General features: G+C 43.0%; 1 protein-coding gene across 3 annotated transcripts in view; it reads right to left on the bottom strand.

The window, feature by feature from the left end:
* The window catches only part of VAPA (VAMP associated protein A), a 41938-nt gene extending 30773 nt beyond the window's left edge, over positions 1-11165 (bottom strand). The window contains exon 1 of one of the 3 annotated variants that reach the window (XM_021096053.1): positions 10846-11165. In XM_021096053.1, coding sequence (XP_020951712.1) covers positions 10846-10924 — 79 coding nt within the window. In that variant the 5' untranslated portion in view covers positions 10925-11165. The remainder of the gene's footprint in view (positions 1-10845) is intronic. The other 2 variants (XM_021096055.1, XM_021096054.1) reach the window with 2 other exon arrangements.

The following is a 20426-nucleotide window of genomic DNA, read 5'->3' on the forward strand; positions in this document are numbered from 1 at the left end:
TGAGCTGTGGTGTAGGTTGCAGATGCGGCTCGGATCCCGTGTTGCTGTGGCTCTGGCGTAGGCCGGCAGCTACAGCTCCGATTCGACCCCTAGCCTGGGAACCGCCATATGCCGCGGGAGCGGCCCAAGAAATAGCAAAAAGACAAAATACAAAAAACAAACAAACAAACAAAAAAATCTCTGTGACCAGTCCTGAAAACAAGTGGGAAAGAGTAAACAATAAATTGTCCTTACACAGAGGTAGAACATTTTGATTTGTAACTTTTTTTTTTCTTTTTAGGACTGCACCTGTGCCATACAGAAGTTCCCAGGCTAGGCTCAGTGGTTAATGAATCCGACTAGGAACCATGAGGTTGCGGGTTCGATCCCCGCCCTTACTCAGTGGGTTAAGGATCCGGCGTTGCCGTAAGCTGTGGTGTAGGTCACAGATGTGGCTCGGATCCTGAGTTGCTGTGGCTCTGGCGTAGGCTGGTGGCCACAGCTCCGATTCAACCCCTAACCTGGGAACCTCCACATGTTGCGGGAGCAGCCGAAGGAATGACAAAAAGACAAAAAGACAAAAAAAAAAAAAGAAGAAGTTCCCAAGCTAGAGATAGAATCAGAGCTACAGCTGCTGACCTACACCACAGCTCAGGGCAACGCCAGATCCTTAACCCACTGAGCGAGGCCAGGGATTGAACCTTCGTCCTCATGGATACTAGTCAGATTCATTTCCACTGAGCCAAGACAGGTACTCCCTGATGTGTAACATTTTTATATAAAACATATGTCCTTCCACTACCTAACTTTCTAAAGAAAACTAACATGTACACACACCAATTAAAAAATATTTTAGGAGTTCCCGTCGTGGCGCAGCGGTTAACGAATCCAACTAGGAACCATGAGGTTGCAGGTTCGGTCCCTGCCCTTGCTCAGTGGGTTAACGATCTGGCGTTGCCGTGAGCTGTGGTGTAGGCTACAGATGCGGCTCGGATCCCGCGTTGCTGTGGCTCTGGCGTAGGCCCTGGGCTACAGCTCCAATAGACCCCTAGCCTGGGAACCTGCATATGCCGTGGGAGTGGCCCAAAGAAATAGCAAAAAAAGACCAAATAAATAAATAAAATAAAAAATATTTTAAATTCTTGAATCCAAGATTAAACATTAAGTATGCATGCCACTGAAATTAATAGCATTTTGAAAACAGAAGTGTTCCATATCTAAAGACTTTTATATTAATTTTTAAAATCTAGGTAGAGAGGATGGAAGAAAATAAAAGAGAAATGGATATTTCAGGAGAAATTGAAATATTTTTAGAATCATTTACAGATCTAAAGCTCTCCTTAGAGTAGAAGTGAAATATTTATAACATTAGAAAATGATCACAATAATATCAACTAAAAATTTCAGGATATAAGAGTTGTACACAGAAAACAAAAAAATATCATGTTAACAGTGGTTATTTGTAGGTGGTATGATTTAATAATTTTTATTTGCTGCGTAGTGTTCTATACTTTTTCAGCTTTCTATATTAAACAGATTTTTATCATCGGAAGGGACTTTTAAACGTATATTCACATTAACCTGTTCATAAAATCTTTTACTTATTTATTTTTTTTGTCTTTTCGCCTTTTCTAGGGCTGCACCTGCGGCATATGGAGGTTCCCAGCCTAGGGGTTCAATAGGAGCTACAGCTGCTGGCCTCACCACAGCCACAGCAACTCAGGATCCAAGCCGAGTCTGCGTCCTACACCACAGCTCACAGCAATGCCGGATCCCTGGCCCGCTGAGGGAGGCCAGGAATCAAACCCAAAACCTCATGGTTCCTAGTTGGATTCATTAACCACTGAGCCATGACGGGAACTCCAAAATCTTTTATTTTTAAAGCAGTGGGGGATCTGAAAAGATTCAGAAAAAGGTACCTTTGGGCAGTGGGAACAGTACTTAGAAAACAAGACCAAGCGATTCATCTCCTGTATAAGCTAAAAAAATAAAATTTGTTCATAGAGAAAACAAACTAAATAAGAAACACACTCTGTGATATAAAGGTACTCTATACCTTTAAAGGTATTGCAGTCACTCCAATTCACGTCAGATTATCCAAGAACCAAAATAAAAGTGTGTGCGCATATATATATAGATATATATGCACATACACATATGTGTAAGCATATATGGATGATTAATATATGGAAGTATATGGCTACAAAATAAAGGCTGTCAAAATGTAGGTCCATAAGAAACCTGTATTGCAAACTTGTATTTTAAAGCCTTCTCATATTACCACTTCTTTAATTAACATACCTGTTTTTAATGGTAATGGAATACAAGCATTTTCTTTAAAAACTGAAATACACAAAACTAAACTTCTCATTCATTTAAACCTGAATTTTGAAAATGGGACCAAATCTTGATAACTCCAGTTACAGATAACATTCCAAATGCCAGAGAAAAGTAACTAAGTAGACCAAGGCATACAAACAACACAATATCAAAACTGGAATCTATTTGAATGTTTTGTCTATAAAAATTTAGGACATAAATTATGACATATCAAGTCTAGTTTACTTCTATAAAGTGAAACAGGGGTCACAACCTAAAATTGAACATATTCTCATAAATTTCATAATCTAATCTTACCCTAAGCACTCAACCCAAAAACTACTCAAACTCATCAACAAATTTACCAAAGGAGCAGGATATAAGATTAACATTCAGAAATCAGTCTCATTTCTGTATACTAACAATGAAATATTAGAAAAGGAATACAAAATTCAAAATCTAATCTTATTTAAGCAAGGAATTTTATTACGAAAAATAAAATCACACTTGAGTTTATCATAAAGAGATAAGCAATCTCAATGACACAGAAAAGACTGCATTCAAGAGAAAGTGATGCCTGGAAACACAAGATCTCTTCTGCCTGCTGTTCTCTCCCTCTTCTCTCTTAACTAGTTACTTTTGCTAGCACATGGCCCAAGTCAGCCACGGTCTCCAAGCCCATGTGACCTTAAAAGTCTAAAGCCTGTCACATTCAAAGAGGAGGAATCAAAATGGTGTCCAGTCACTATTTACACTGGCTGGCCTTGAGAAAGGGGCCCATCACCCAACCAGTCAGCACTATCTGGAGCAAGAGGGATCCTCTGAACTTACATACTGCTTAGGCCCACTTGCCTCCTTAATACTGTCTATGAGCAAGGCCCAGTCTCTGAGAAATAAATACCCAAAACAAATCTACCATACATCTCACAAGAGACCATCAATTGGTACTGAAGTAAGAGATCAATGAAACTTAACAGACTTTATGTGTATTTGTGAAGCTGCAGATTAGATTTGCTTTCAAACAAACAAGGTTTTCTAGTTGTCTTTATATGCCTTGATCTGTGAACTGTTATTAGATGGTTACAGATTTGCTTTCTACTCACCTTATATAACTGCCTTATTTTATTTTTTTAAATTTATTTTTATTTATTTATTTATTTTTTGTCTTTTTGCCTTTTCTAGGGCCACTCCTGAGACATGTGGAGGTTGCCAGGCTAGGAGTCTAATCAAAGCTGTAGCCACCGGCCTACACCAGAGACACAGCAACGAGGGATCCAAGCTGCGTCTGCGACCTACACCATAGCTCACGGCAACGCCAGATCCTTAACCCACTGAGCAAAGCCAAGGATCCAACCCTTGACCTCATGGTTCCTAGTTGGATTCGTTAACCACTGTGCCACGACAGGAACTCCTATAACTGTCTTATTTAAAAAAAAAAAAAAAAAGATTTTAACTATGTAAAAGCTTAAGTTATTAATAAAAGATAAAGTAATGAAACAATATAATCTCTCAAAGTATCATGTCTAATAACAAAATAAATTTTTTCTCCTACTATAAAAAGCACTGAACTGTCACTGTAGAAACCTTGGAAAACAGAGAAGTAAAAAGAAAAAGTGAAAAGAGCTAATGACTGCTAACCTTATTTTCTTTCTGATCTTTTTCCTCCCACATATTACCATAAATGCACTCATATTAATGGACTTTTCAAGGGAGGAACAAGGCTGTCATCACCAATCCACCTGACATTGCTAGAAGTCAGAAAACCAGACGTTACACACATGACAAATTCCATTATGAAGTATTTTTACCAAAAAACATTGAAAACTGTGGAGTTCCCGTTGTGGTGCAGTGGTTAAAGAACCTGATTAGGAACCACGAGGTTGTGGGTTCGATCCCTAGCCTCGCTCAGTGGGTTAAGGATCCGGCATTGCTGTGAGCTGTGATGTAGGTCACAGATGTGGCTCAGATCCCACGTGGTTCTGGTGTAGGTGGCGGCTACGGCTCCAATTAGACCCCTAGCCTGGGAACCTCCATATGCCAAGGGTGCGGCCCTAGAAAAGACCAAACAAACAAACAAACATTGAAAACTGAATCTTCAAGCCCTTAACTCTAAATTCAATTTACAGGAAAATACATATTAGAAACATCAAGAGGAGTTCCCGTGGTGGCGCAGTGGTTAACGAATCCGACTAGGAACCATGAGGTTGCGGGTTCGGTCCCTGCCCTTGCTCAGTGGGTTAATGATCCGGCGTTGCCGTGAGCTGTGGTGTAGGTTGCAGATGCGGCTCGGATCCCGAGTTGCTGTGGCTCTGGCGTAGGCCGGTGGCTACAGCTCCGACCGGCCCCTAGCCTGGGAACCTCCATATGCCGCGGGAGCGGCCCAAGAAATAGCAACAACAACAACAACAACAAAAAAGACAAAAGACAAAAAAAAAAAAAAAAAGAAACATCAAGAATATGGGACATTCCATTGGACAATGACTTGATCTTTTCAACAAGTAAATACCACGGTAAAAAAGACGTGGCAAAGGCACTGCTGAATATTAAGATGACTTGGATACTTGATAACAAAGTGCAGTGCATTTGCTGAATGAACCAACTAAACAAAAGGACTATGGGAAATTTTCAATAGACTAAATGTCAGATGACTAAAGAATTATTTTTGAAGTGACATGTGTCACGATTATGTAAAGAAAATGTCCCTTGGGAGTTCCCCGGTGGCCTAGTGGTTAAGGACTGGGAGTTGTCACTGCTGTGGCTTAGATTCAATCGCTGGCCTAGGAACTTTCCATATGCCATGGATGCAGCCAAAAAAAAAAAAAAAAAAGAAAAGAAAAAAGAAAGAAAATGTCCCTTTTTTTGTTTATTAGAATCACACATGCAAGTATTTAGGTTTGAAGGGTTCTGATAGCCAAAATTGGTTTAAAATACTGCATCAATAAAAAAGCTTTAATTTTTCATAACGTATTGCAGTAACCCCCCAAAACAGTAAAATACTAATAATCATTAAATTTATGTATGTTACCAAATTCAAGTGTTTAGAGATTTTATCAATGTTTGAAAGTTTTCATAAGAAATTTTAAACTTAGAAGAATTTGAGTCACATTTCAGTTGTAACAAACCCAGTAAATAAGCATTTGCAAATAACAGCAAACATGTAATTTTCTTTTAAACCAACTTTTATGAGAGAAAGCAAGATCCATCCTATATTAAGTAGTAGGTACAAGGTAGGTCGGTAGTAGTTCAAAGGACAGGTAAGAGTTCACTGAAAGGTCAGGCAAGGTAAGCCCCAAAAGCAGCAAGAAAGAGAGTACCTCTGAGAAAATAAAAGGGTCCTTTACAACAGATGCTCTTCACAGACCATCTCTATATGATTAAGGAAGGTCTTACCAGTACAGTAAACCAACAAGAAAATTACCAACAATCACAAAACACTAAACTTTGAAAATAAAACTTTATTAAATAAAATACCAAACTCTGAAGAACTTAAATCAATCAAGGCCTCCCAATTTTTTATATACGTATTTTTCCATTTCATAGAAGGAGCAGGTCTAGCACCAGTGTGGATGACAGGCTGGAGAGGAGAACCCTGGAGAAAAGGGGAGCAGCCTCTGACTAGTGGAGAAAAGAGAACACCTCAAGTCAAGAAATGAAAATGACCCCAAGCCCAGAACCCTCCCTGCAAGTCACCTCTGCATTACAAACTAGCTTATTTAATGAGATCACTCTCCACGCCCCTGGTCCTCAGCCAGGGGGCGTTTTTCCTCAGTCACCCCTTCAGTTCCGTCAGCTAGAAACCTCAGAGCATGGAGGTGCTCCACTCCCTCCCAGTGCACATACCTAACATATCCCCAGGGCTCACCTGCCGCACCCTCCTTCACTTTTCCCCACCACCAACACCAGTCCCCAGTCCAAGCTGTTACCTCCTGCATGGATGGCCGAGACAGCCTATTTCAACTCTCTCCCCTCTAATACTACTTCATATCACTGCCAAGAGTGATGACACTCCGTTACCACGGCACCTCTACTGGTCTTCCCCCTCAGATCCCCTCAGTGGGTCAGGATAAGAACAAAACTTCTTACTAGACTTACCAAACCAAAACCACAGTCGGCCTGGCTGATTGCACTACTGTCACACTGCCTTTCAGCCTTGTAAATAACAGGAGAGGTGACTGAACATGTTGAACAGCAGGTAAATGTTTACGTTCCTTTGGCCACAGGATCCGTGTACATGCTGCTGCTATTGCATTTTCCTTTCTTCTTCCCCTAGATAACATCTACTCATTCTTGGAAAACCTTAGTCCAGCTTCGGCAGCCTTCCCCTGTTCCATCAAGTCCCCTGCTCTGCGTTCTCACCACAGCTTCACATGCCTCTTACATACCTACATCTCCTCTGATCATCTGACTAGTGTCTACCGCTTCCATGAGAACTGCTTTATGAAAATAAACATTGTGTTTAACTCAAAACTGTAGTTCCAACACTTATTCACCATGCATTACATATAGCAGAAAGTCAAATCTTTCTTGTATAACTGAGTGAATTAAAACAAATAAATGAATTTAGAAACAGAACTGCATTAAACAAGATAGATTCAAGAGTTATCTCTGGGATGTAGAAATACATTAGATGTGCACAGCATTTCTGGTATGAGTAATCACAATGCCACTATAAATTTTTTTTTTAATATAGGACTAAGAGAAGGCTTGGGTAGTAAAAAACCACTTTGGGATATGCTGAGTTTGAGACATCTGACTAACATTCAAATCCAGAGAGGCAAGAACTAATTAGTATGTGATCTAAAGCTGATTTTAAGTCTGATTTAAACACAGACTTGGGTGTGTACCAATGTGTGCAAAGAGAGAACGAGGAGAAAGAAAAGGCCTCAAAACAAGGAGAGTGAACAAGGAAAGTTCAGAGTGAGACAAAACTGAAACCAAATCAGAATCTCAGAAACATTAGTATTTAAGAAAAAGGAGGTGACAAAGGAGATGATGAAGAGAGCAAGAAGAAAATTAGAAAACTGTGTTACAGAAGTCAAAGGAACCAAGTTTTTAAAGAGTAACTATCTCAATAATGCCAAGTGCCAAAGAGGGTCAAGAGAGACAGAGACTGGCAAAGAACACAGTGCAATCAGTAGGTAGTGAGGACAGACAGCCATCTCGGGAACAGAGAAGAGGCGCCGGACACAAGGAACTCAACTCCTTTTCCAAGAAGTCTGGATGCAAAGGAAGGGACGTGCAGGGAGGAGCTGGGAGTCCATGAAGTGTGGTGTTTGCTGATTTGTTTTAAAAATGAAAGAGGGAGTTCCCGTCGTGGCGCAGTGGTTAATGAATCCAACTAGGAACCATGAGGTTGCGGGTTCGGTCCCTGCCCTTGCTCAGTGGGTTGACGATTCGGCGTTGCTGTGAGCTGTGGTGTAGGTTGCAGATGCGGCTCGGATCCCGAGCTGGCTACAGCTCCGATTTGACCCCTAGCCTGGGAACCTCCATATGCCGCGGGAGCGGCCCAAAGAAATAGCAAAAAGACAAAAAAAAAAAAAAAAAAATGAAAGAGTATGTGTGTTTTTACATTTAAAGAAGAAGCCAGAGGTTGAAGACATGACAGAAAAAACACCTGATGGAGCAGGGTCTGAGTCATGAAAGATTTTTACCTTAACCAGCAAAAAAGAGCTATCAAGCCTGGAGAAGAGATGGGTTTTTCCTTCTCAAAAGAAAGTGTGGATGTGAGCAGATGAAAGGTGTTACAAGAGGAGACAGCACATGACAGAAGTGCTCACGAGCTACACTAAAATAGACTGTCATCCAGTGGGCAATTGAAAGCTCCTTAAAAACTGAAGGAATGAAACAGTAAGATGACTTCTATGTCCTGGGGGGAGGGGGTCACCTCAGAGGTCTAATGGGGCCACTGTCTAATAGGCATTACCTGAAAATACCTCAACACATGCCAAATACCACCAAGAGGAGGAGCAGTCTATACCCTCACTTGGGCCACTTTCGAGCACCGTGTTGCTATTCGAAGGTGCTTTGGCTGACACACCACGTGTCCCTTGTCCCTCAGAGAGCTTACTTCTCCTTACTGATTTGTTATTGTTAATGGGCCACCTTTAATGCAATGGTTTGGGTCTGTTTCCCTCTTTCTCTAATCATGAGGTGGAAGAAAATATCCACAACTTATTTTCTAAACCTTCTTCTCCAAACTTTCCTCCAAAACTAATAAAAGGCTGAAAAAAAAAAAGTTGTATAATACAAAGGAAGAAATTTTATGATCAAAAAAAAAAAAAAAAGCAAGAAAGAAAGGAAAAGTCTCTCACATGTAAGTACCAAATTTCAAATCTGAATTCTAGGTCAAATTACTGCCAGGACCAAAAAACAGAATTTGAAAATATTTACCTCTTTTTCTTTACTAATTCAATAAATGAACTACTTTAGAATTCTTTACATTATTATTAAAGTACTTTCATAAACAACTGTATAAAACAATAAACTTCCAAATAAAATATTGTGGTATATAGAAAACGTATTAAGTTGGTATCAGCTTCTCCACAATTGGGCAAAGTGGTGATAATTCATATCAAGATAACTGAACATGAACTGCATGGAACAGAAAAATTCACCACCCAATCACAGAAGGATTAAATCACTCATTCTTGGAGAAATCACCTTAATCAAATGTAGTCAAAATAGTTCAAATAAACCTACCAGAAGGTGACATTCTGAAAAACTATCCTTTGACTTTTGCTTAAACTAAAAATTACAGGTGACTTAGGGCAAAATTAAAGGCTTTTTCTCTCTTAAAGAAGACACTGTAAGTTTTAAATGAGTCTCCTCACTTAATGTTGAACTGCTCATTAGAAAGTCAAAGCAAATTATTTACCTTTGACTAAGACAACTTTTAAGAAGCAATCAAATGACACCAAATGTCACTTCCTAATTCATCCTACCCCTCCTCTTTCCCAGGCCTCCCCATTACCCACCTTAAACTGCACACAGCAAACCACTAGGTATTTAAGTATAAGTCAACCTTCTCTCACATCCCTGGAAGAGCAAATCATTCCCTTCCCCAGCCCTCCCCCTCCTCTTCCCCATTTGAAAACAAGCTTCCTAAGCAAGGGCAGGGGAGGAGGAGGAAGGGACTTCTTTCCTCATGCTTGCTCTGCATCTATTACAGCATCTATACGCCTTCCTGTCTCCTTCTAAGATAAAACATAACACATTTTACTGTTGTTGACTGTGCGTTTTCCCCATCAAACTACAAACTATGGATCTTTTCTCCACCTTGCTTAGCTGATACCTCTGGAATAAATTACTCCTTGTTGAGTATCTTAAACATAGACATGTCACCAAGCTTTTAATAGTGTTTACTAAACAACGTGTCCCTATAAATTCCTCAATGAAAAACTTTTTTAAAAAGTCAATTGATGTCCAAACTTTAAAAGGCCTTGTGAATTACTTTCATCCATAACACAAGAACAACCTGTTCTATATCATAGCCAATAATTCTTCAATATCTTAACTAGGTTAAATATATTTTACGTCACTGTGTAGAGTCTACGATTGTTTTTTTAACTTACTTCTCTGTTACTAATAGTCTCTTACTATGAAAACATTACAACTGTGAAAGTGTCAAACTCTAGGAATATTTCCTGAACTAAAACTCATGTTAAAGGCGTCTAAGCTCCTAGCGGCAATACACACAGGTTATCCAGGAGAAGAAACTTCCTCTGTAAACTCCGCCTGCCAAAAAATCAAAGCAAAATACTTAAATTCTCGAAAGAACACATACCACACACTAAACTCCTCCATCCTAAGTTAACAGTTATTTGAGTTGGGTCATTTCATGATTCCCCAAAGGTGTGTTTTCTTTATCAGCGAAAACCATGTAAAATCAGGCTGCACACACAAACTTGCCACAATAAAATGTACTTTATTCCTCTCAAAATACTTCGTGGGGTTGTCTTAAGATCAATTCCTTACCTAACAAGCAGCTCCCTGACATTTCCATTCAAAGAAATTTGAAGACACTGAAGAGCTTGCAAAATAAGGCAGTTACACAACACGGCTGTCAAAACCCCAGAACGCAACACTTTAGAATTCCTGACTACCCCAAACGTCTCCCAAGGAAAACCACCTAATGGCTGTTCTCCAGGACGCAACCCTGCAGGGCAGTAAGGCTGCTCTTTCAAGCCCTGGAACGGCCACACCTGCATGATCCCTGCGCTAGTCCTCGGTGCGGGAACTCAAGTCCCAGATACACTGTCCCGCAGGCGGGGTTCGCTTCCCGGGGGAACCGCTCAGAGCCGCCCCCTCCAGCCCGCCCGCGCCCCGCCCCGCCCCGCCGCGCCCCGCCCCGCCCCGCCCGACCCAGCTCGGCCGGGCCCAGCGCCACCGCCGCACCGAGGCGCCCGCGGGCCGCAAGATGGCGGCGGCCTCGCCGGGCGGGGGGCGGGGGCGCGCGCACCCGCGCGGGAGGGGCCGTGGCGGCGGGGGAGGGGGAAGGGGCCCCGGGCGCGGCCGCCACCCTGCCCGCCCGCCTGCCCGCCAGCCCACCTTTGAATTTGAGGTCTGTGGGCGGGTCGAGGACCAGGATCTGCTCGTGCTTCGCCATGGCCCCGGAGGCGGACGCCATCGGAGAGACAGCGGAGAGCGGGGGCGCGCCCGCGGCGGCCGGTCGGTGGCTGCGGGCGGGGGGCGGCGGCGCGGCTCGGCCCGGGTCGACGCGGGGCCAGCGCTCGGCTCCCGAACCCGACGCCCACCGCTGTGTCGCCGGCTCGGAGGGCCGCCCGCCGGTCCGCAGCTCCGGGTCTCACAACTGACTCAACCCCACACCAGCCGCCGCGGCCGCGCGCACTGCGATCCTCGGCGCCCCACGTGACGCTCCTGCGTGCTTACGTGCGCGCCCCTGCGGCCGGGAACGTCTCGCGCAGGGCCTGCCCTCCACGCCGGCTTGGCGCGCCGCGGACTGCTGCGCTTGCGCGCCACTGGCCGGGCCAAGCTGGACGCCCGGCCCGGCTGTCAAGGGAGCGGGTGTGGACCTGGGCGGAGCTCGGCTCCAGGGCACCGATGCGGCGCGCACCGCAGGGCAGCAGAGCGCAATCCTCGGTCACGTTTAACTGCGATTACGACAGCGAGGAACCTGCTACTGCAGTGCATCACTACCTACCAAGTTGGAATGCCTAACAGCAGAAGGCGCAGCAAGGCTCGTTGACTACAACTCCCAGCACGCTCCGCGCGGGGCAAGTCTCCGCGCGGCCTGGTCCCCCTGCGGCGCTGTACAGTGCTTGCCGGGAATTGTAGTAGCTGCTGTGGGTGGCGGGAAGGAGAGGGGTCCTTTAAAGGCAAAGGGGATGGGGTGCGCTAAGACTCACTTTGGTTCTCGGAGAGCGTCTCCATCTGCGCTAAAAAAAGAGAAGTAAGAACTTTTGGAGCTCGACCCAAGGTTCACCTGGTTAGAAATATAAACTATGCCTTATGAAAAACATGTGGGGATCTATCATTTTGCTAATTCTCTTCATCCCTTCCTCGGTAGCCAGAATTCCCAGTCGTTTTCCAGTCCGAACTCTCCTGCCTCCTCAATTCTCTCCAGTGATGCGAAAGCCGAGGAAGAAACACACCTCCTTTAAAAAGCAGACGCGTCGTTGTGGATCTGACGAGGCACACGTATCAAACTGGAAATAAAAGTCAAAATCTGCAGCGTTCGTTGCTGTAGTTCTGTTCTTCAGTTTTGACTGGTAATGATAAGCCCAAACCAAAACAGTGGTCACGTTCACAGGTTGGAAACGAATTCTGTCTGCATCATTACGGAAGACTGGTAAACCGAACCAAAGGGGGAAAAAACCCACAGCCAAGTTGCTGACCCATCTTTAACCGATTGCCAGCGTAATCATGGGCAGGAACATGAAATGTGCCATAAGTAAATCGTTATGCTACTGCGAATTTAAATCCCTAGGAAGCACCACAGAACAAAGGACAAATTGATGCTGCCATGAAGGAGCAGCCCAGTCTGTCTAGAAAGCAAATGAGGCAAATGGGACGATGGCCTAGGCTAGGCACAGTGTTAATGTTTTCACTGCGGTCCAGGTATCAGCGCCCCTCTAGGAAGAGCTTTGCAGAACAGCTAACCTAGCATCACACTAGCCTCTGTTACAGGAGGGTAATGCATCTCCGAAACTTTGGAGGATAGAAGCACTGAAATATTCAAAAATCATGTGTAAATTTACATCTCCTTTGGTTACCTTTTATCCACAAAGTTACTTTGAAATTTCAATTATAAAGAATACAAAAATTACCCGTTTATCAAAGGAGGGCTTAAGGTTAAAAAAACAAACAACAAAAAGAGACATTGAAATTGACAGTAGCTCCACAAGATATTGTCCCTCATATGTTTAGTTTCGAGGTGTATCCAGATTGTTTTTTTTTCTTGCCTAAGAACTCTTATCTGTGGGAAAGTTAGCCTGGCTGGACTGGCTCCTCTACAGCCAGATGGACACTTCTCTTCCCAGCAAGCATTTGGGAAGCCCAGTTAGCAGGCCCAGCATGCTGCAGGTTTGACCAAGCTCTCCCTGTGGGACAATGGCTGTGATCATGATCAATTCAGGACGAAACCTAAATTGGATGTATTCCAGTTTGTACATCTCTGTCATTAAGAAACCTCTGGCTGCTGCAGTAATCACCTTTGGAGTGAACTTTTCTTTTTGCTGTATGGCTTAAAAAGTCATCTACGTAGAGTCTAAAGACTAAGGAATCTACATATAGGGTAGTCTAAGAATATACAAAACTACTTTGGAATAATTCCATTACTGTTTTAGAGCACAGCATTAATAATGACTCAGAGTCCTCCAGAATCTCCTACCCATCCTTAAATAGTGCCCTATTTTTTTTTTTAAGGCAACACCCTCGGCCTATGGAAGTTCCCAGGCGAGGGGTCAAATTGGAACTGCAGCTGTGGGTCTATATCACAGCCATGGCAACACCAGATCTGAGCTACATCTTTGAACTACACCATAGCTTATGGCAATGTCAGATCCTTAACCTGTTAACAGAGCCAGGGATTGAACCTGTGTCCTCATGAGCAATAGTCGGGTTCATTACCACTGAGCCACAAAGGGAATTCCCAAATTGTGACCTATATAAGTGATTTTTGCTTTAGTGTTTATTAATACCTTTCTTCTAACAGTTCAAAGAACATAACAAACATCCACAAGCTACTCAGAACAACCTTATAACATCAAGTGTTACTTTTGTTGTTAAATATGGAAATGAAAACAAAGGCGAAAGCATCCCATGTCACTTAACAGAGCTAGACTGGTGGGCAGGAGGAGCTGCCAATTTTCTGTACATTTTTGCTGTCCCCCAGCCCCAATAAAATGATGCCTGAAAGTGATTAAGACAACAGTTTTTAATGTAACTGACATCTGTTTTTGGAACAGAGAAACAAGGCCTGATGTTCACTGCTCTTTTTACATCGATTAATGCAGCTACATAAATATCCCTTAAGGTATCAGCAAAAAATATACACAAGTATATTTCTCTAACTCCCACGTTTTCGTAAGAGTTACAAAGTCCTTGAATATTACTTCAACCTGCTCGAATCATTAATAATGTTCCCCTTTGCACAGATTATCTCTTATGGATTTGGCAAGAACAATGAATTTTTTTTCAAAAAACCGCTAATTTCCAGTACAAGAGGTAACAAACTATAACCAACTTCTTCTCCATAGCTAAATGTGTTCATCTTTACTCTAGAGGTACTTTATAATTACAAATTTGTTTACACTCAACTCTCTGCTTCATTCAACTCAGTAAACATTTAAATGAGCATGCTTTCAACAAATATTGAGGAGGTAAATTGTATAGGGTACAGGCTTTGGATCTGAACTGCTCTATTCAAGTACCATTTTCTGCTGTGTGGTCATAGTAGCTTCCTTCACCGCTCTGTGCCTGTTCTGCATTTATAAATTGGGGAGAATAAGAAAACCTGTGTCCAAGGTTTGACGTGAGAATTAAATGACTTCTACACAGGACATACTTAGAATAGTGCCTGGTTCCAGCCCTATGACCTTATCAGTGTTAAATTATTGCTCTGCCTGGCATGTGGTAGGTGATACCGTGGCCTCTGCCCTTGTAGGCTTACATTTAAGCTGCAGGGAGGCGGGGGAAGCCAGGAGTGGACCGAGAAGGAGCTCAGTGGTGTAGAAATCTGCTGAGCTGTGCTATAAGGTGAAGAGTAGAAACGGTTCACCTGAGTAATGGGGTGAAGCAAAAAGGAAACACAGTCACTGCACACAGAGGGCTCTTTCTAAAGCAGATGGAGCTGGTAGAGAGTGATGACCGACCAAAACACACAAGAGGTCGAGAGCATCACAGAGACTTGATGCTTATGTGAGGGTGGGTATGTTAGGAATGCTCCTTAAAGCATATTTGTCAGACTTCTGCAAGAAATAGAGGCTCCAAGAGATGGCAGCTGGATGCTTCACCAGATAAAACCCAGGCTGGAAGAAGCCTTAGAAAAAAGACTTATACTGGCATTTTTCTTTGTATGACTATTTAAAGCAGTTAAAACTCTAAAATTAATGATCCTTGTTTTTGGAGTTCCCTGGTGGTAAGGATCTGGCTTCTCACTGCTGTGGCTCAATTTTCCCTCTGCTGAGGGGAACTAGTGCTAACCGCCTGAGTTGTATATCACTCCCAACCTTATCCATACTTACAAACACATAGCTAGTTTGGGGGCTTTTTTAAAAAAAATAAGAATTCTTGTAAAATATGTAAAAATACATGCAATTGCTTTATTCACCTGACAGTATATTGTGGATATCTGATCCATATCAGATATTGGCAAAGATCTAACTCAGTCTTTTAATAGCTGAATCCATAGAATAGATTACTCTACTATGGTACCATTTGTTCCCTTATCGATGAACATGTTAATTGATCTAAGCTTTTATCACAACAAATAGCACTGCAATAAACAACTTTATACACATATCCTTACCACAGGATGCTCTTACTTCCACACGGAGGTTCCCAGTGGTGAAACCACTGTGTCAAGGATATTTGCTATTTCAATATTTTTGCACACATTTTATCCAAAGAGTTGTAGCAGCTCACACTTCCATCGGGAACTTATGAGACTATCGGTCTCCCCCAGCCTCACCATGTGCTCTCCAAACCAGCCACTGAAGAGGGGGCATATATAAGTATCCTTGGGGGAGGTCCCGTCGTGGCGCAGAGGAAACAAATCGCACTAGGAACCATGAGGTCGAGGGTTGGATCCTTGGCCTTGCTCAGTGGGTTAAGGATCCAGCGTTGCCGTGAGCTGTGGTGTAGGTCGAAGACACAGCTTGGATCCTGTGTTGCTGTGGCTGTGGTGCAGGCTGGCAGCTACAGCTCTGATTAGACCCCTAGCCTGGGAACCTCCATCTACCACGAGTGCAACCCTAAAAATACAAAAGACTAAATAAATAAATAAATATCCTTGGATTGTTTGGGTCAATAGTTTTGGCCTGCAAATTGGATACTTTCCTTGAATCCATCGTTATTCATTGAGTCCATCTTCTCTTGCTCATTCCCTTTTCTTTCTCTAGATTACAAAGATTAGAGCACCAGTAAGCACCAGACCCTCTGCAGTTAACATTGCTTTTTCTCCTATAAATACAGTTATTTTTGAAGGAAACCAAGCAAGAAGAAACTGAAAGATGCTTGTGAATGATAAATCCACATTTGGCCTTATCTGACTCCTCATCCTCTCTGAACCCACAGGCTTCTATGCATAACCTAACAAAAACCAGCATATCTTTGGGGTGGAGAGCACAGATTGGGACATAAGCAGACTGGAATCCAGGCCCCACCAATTCTTGCCCTCTGTGCGATTAACCTTTGTGACCTTATCTTAAAATGGCAACAATCCAACTTGGGTGTAATACTGCTTATGAGTACAAAGTGCTTAGTGTGGTGCTCAGCAAAGCTTTTAATAAATGATTACTATATGGTCTAGGGTTTTCTGAAAATAATGAGTGTTGAGTTTTTTGGTATTCATTTATTCTGGTGGTTTGGTTGATGGCTTGTTTTGGACCAAGTGCTCTATGGCACAGGCTAAGGCAGGCGCAAAGAAAACCAATATCTAATGTGAGGACGGGAGAAGTTGATGGTCTAAATGGACATAAGCAACTATAATCCCATGTGTGATGAGTATTAAGAGAAGGAACTGAAAAAGATTAACTCTGGGAGAGTTAGCAAGGACTCCAAAGATATCTGACCATTTCAAGACCATGACATTTTTTTACGGCCAGGTAAACACACACACACACACACACACACACACACACACACACACACCCCCTCTCCAAGATTTTTTTTACTAGAATGTTAAATTTATTTTCCTAGAGGGTTTGGGGGGGTTGTTTTTTATTAAGAACAAAAAAGTTGGAAACATGGATAAGCACAATATGGTATATACAAACAATAGAATATTATTCAGCCTTAAAAGGGAACTTCTAACACATGCTGCAATACAAATGAATCTTGAAGAAGATTCTAAATGAAAGAGGCCAGACACAAAAGGACAAATATTGTATGATTCCATTTATTTGAGGGACCTCAAGTAGTCAAATTCATAGAGATAGAAAGTAAAATGGTAGGTGCCGGGGGCCGAGGGAGGGGGAATGGGGAAGGAGCATTCTACAGCGACAGTTACAGTTTGACAAGAAGGTGTAAAAGTTCTGTAGGTGGATGATGGTGATGTTTACACAAGAATGTGACTGTACTTAATGCTGCTGAACTGGACGCTTAAAAATGTTTAAGATGGCAGCGTTCCCGTGGCTCAGTGGAAATGAATCTGACTAGCATCCATGAGGACGCAGGTTCGATCCCTGGCCTTGCTCAGTGGGTTAAGCATACAGCGTTGCCATGAGCTGTGGTGTAGGTCGCAGATGTGGCTCAGATCCCGTGTTGCTGTGGCTGTGGTGTAGGCCAGCATCTGTAGCTCCAGTTTGACCCCTAGCCTGGGAACCTCCATGTGCCACGGGTCTAGCCCTACAAAGACACCCACACGCAAAAAAAAAATGGTTAAGATGGTAAATTACCACAAGAAGATAAGAGAATAAAAGCATTCGTTTTGTTGAGCAGAAATAATGAATCATTTCATTCTATAGCAGTGCCCTGGCTGTCTCTTTCCATCTCACTGTCTCTTTTTACCTCACTTATTCTGGCCATTTGAAGCAATTTTGGGCTTGCTCCAATCTGGGTTCAATCTCTGGGCTTTCCCGTCTATAGAGATAGTATAACTATCTACCTTCCAGGATGGCTGTTGGAAATTAGGTGACACTTGTGAGTGTGTGAGCACAATACCTGGTACATATGAGTGCTCTGTAAACATCACCGTTGCTGTGATTTACGTCACGATTCTCTCCTTAGGCAGGCACGAATGTCCATCTGGGGCTCCTGTTTTAGGCTATATACCTCGGGAGGGATAATGAGGACCATACATTTATTTGGAGAAAATAAAAGAATAAATCCAAAAAATTGCATTGTCAGCCCTGGAGACACCATAGCACTATCTGACAAACAGTTACTTCAAAGGAATTATCTCTAGTTCTCCTGTTGAACACGGGCTGTAGTTTAAGTCTGGAATATAGCTCATCAGCATATTAAGTCCCTAGTCACTACATTAAAAATAAGAATATATGGAGTTCCTTGGTGGCCTAGTGGTTAAGAATCCGGCCTTGTCACTGCTGCGGCTCAGGTTTAATCCCTGGCCTGGGAACTTCCACATGCCATGGGTGCAGCCAAAAAAAGAAAATTAGGAATATGAATGCCTTAGGGATCACTTTCTACTGCATCGATGAGTACCTAGAGTCCTCAGAGAGTGGTTAAAGCTTGTGGCCTGAATGAAGGCTGGGTGACCCCAGGATCCGGGACAAACCCAGTCTTGTGGGGCCTAAGCAGTTGCTGTGGATGTGGTGCATTCATTCACCAGAGCACCTGTGAGGTGAGTGGGAACCATGGGGTCAGTCTGGAGGTGTGGCTGGACCACTGACCCCTGCAGAATTTATACCATGAAACGTGGACATCAAGTTGATAGCACAATGTGATGCAGGAAGCAAGCAACATTGTAAATGTCCTTAGCACTTGACTTAGTACGATGGCTTTAGCCGTTGTCTACTTGTGTGTTTAACAGCAGTTGAAGCCAAGTATGTACATGTAATTTTATTTCAGGGCAATTCCTCGGCTATATTATGGAGACTCAGTAAGCTGCTTCCTCAGGATGAGGGCTTTCTTTGGAAATTAAAAGGCTCTGAGAAATTTAACTTATCCTAGCCTCAGTGATCCACAAGATTTTACTTCCTTAGAGATGTGATTTAAAAAATACCAAAAGCTTGAGAACACACACACAGCCCATCTTTTTCACGTGGCATTTCTCTCCTCCCAGCGCCCTTTAAGTGTCTGACCCCCAGTGCTGGAGGCTGCTGGCAAGGAGGAGTGACACAACATCCAGAACTGCCGCATCGATTCCCTCCTCGGCCGGTGTCACCTTCCAGGGTTGCTTCAGGACACTCACACTGTACCCGATGGCCAGGGACCAGCGTCATCATGCAGGCTGGCCCGCCAGGCGGCTTCTCGCCCTCTGTCCTCGGCTGGGGAGGGTGATTTGACTCAGCTCAGACAAATAAACCAGGCACAGGGCAACCAGGATATAATTATTCCTATTTTTAATCTGGCTGAAGATCAATAGGATCACGAATTTTGAAGAATTGTAAAGCTAAAGAATGGAAACAAAATCATCCCTAGGAAAGGAACACGGCTTTTCACTGAGGCAGCTCCCCTCAGCTAACTGCTGCCCTGCTCCTGTGAGGACCCTTTCATACAGCCAGGGTGAACCCCAGAAATGCCCACTTCTCAAACACCACCTGGCCATCCCCTCCTGTTTTTCTATGGCTTTGTCTTCCTTCTAGTGAATTTGTTCATCCATAGTGACAGGTCATCTTTCGCATGTGAAACTGACCAGCCTCTTGCCTGAGAACACGGGTGTAGGAGCGGAAGAAAGAAATACAGCTAAGGTATACAGTTGTCTTTTTCATGCAATGGTTTATAGATTATGAAAAGAATAGCCAAAATGCCCATGCTATCTGATCCTACGATGAATGAGAATAATTAAAATATATGTGGGAACTAATGAACCTATCTACAAAAAACAGAGACAGAATCACAGATACAGAGAACAGACTTGTGGTTGCCGAGGGGAAGAGGGGGTGGGGGAGGGAAGGACTGGGAGTTTGGGATTAGTAGATGCAAACTATTACATATAAGATGGATAAACAACAAGGTCTTGCCATACAGCACAGGGAGCTCTACTCAATTTCCTGTGATAAACCATGGTGGAAAAGCATGTGAGAAAGAATATAAATAAATATACATACGTGTGTGTGTATAACTGAATCACTTTGCTGTACAGCAGAAATTAACACAACATTATAAATCAACGCTACTTCAATAAACAATTTTTTAAAAAATATGTGTGTGAACCATATTCTCATAATTGAACAGCATACAAACTTCTTAGGCCATTAAAGAAAACATACTAGAAATGCCTGTTTCCTATGTAGGAACGTCTCGCCCTTAAGTGTATCCTAACACCAACCTTTCATTGCTGTTCTATGTTTAGGCATTTTTCACAAAAATATTTTATTCATTTGCATATTCGTTTCCTGTGGCTGTGGTAACAAATTATGCTTGGATGTTGTTTAAAGCAACAGATACTTATGTTCCCAGTTCTGGAGGCCAGCGTCCAAAGTCAAGTTATAGCCAAGGCTGCATACCCGCTGGAGGCTCTGAAGGAGAATCTGTTCCTTCATTGTTTCAACTTTTGGTGGCTGCTGGCCAGCCTTGCCTGTGGCCCCACCACTCCAACCCCTGCCTCCATCTTCACATGGCCTTCTCCTGTGCATGTGTGTGCACATGTGTGTGTGCACGTGTGTGCGCGCGTATGTGTGCACATGTGTGTTTGCGCACACATGCATGAGGATTCTCCTGCCTCTCCTAGATAAAGACACTATGAAAGGCTTTAGGATTCACCCAAATAATCCAGGGTAATCTCATTTCAAGACACTTAACCTAATCACATCTACAAAGACTCT

The sequence above is a fragment of the Sus scrofa genome, chromosome 6, assembly GCF_000003025.6.
Source record: "Sus scrofa isolate TJ Tabasco breed Duroc chromosome 6, Sscrofa11.1, whole genome shotgun sequence".
Classification (NCBI taxonomy): Eukaryota; Metazoa; Chordata; class Mammalia; order Artiodactyla; family Suidae; genus Sus; species Sus scrofa.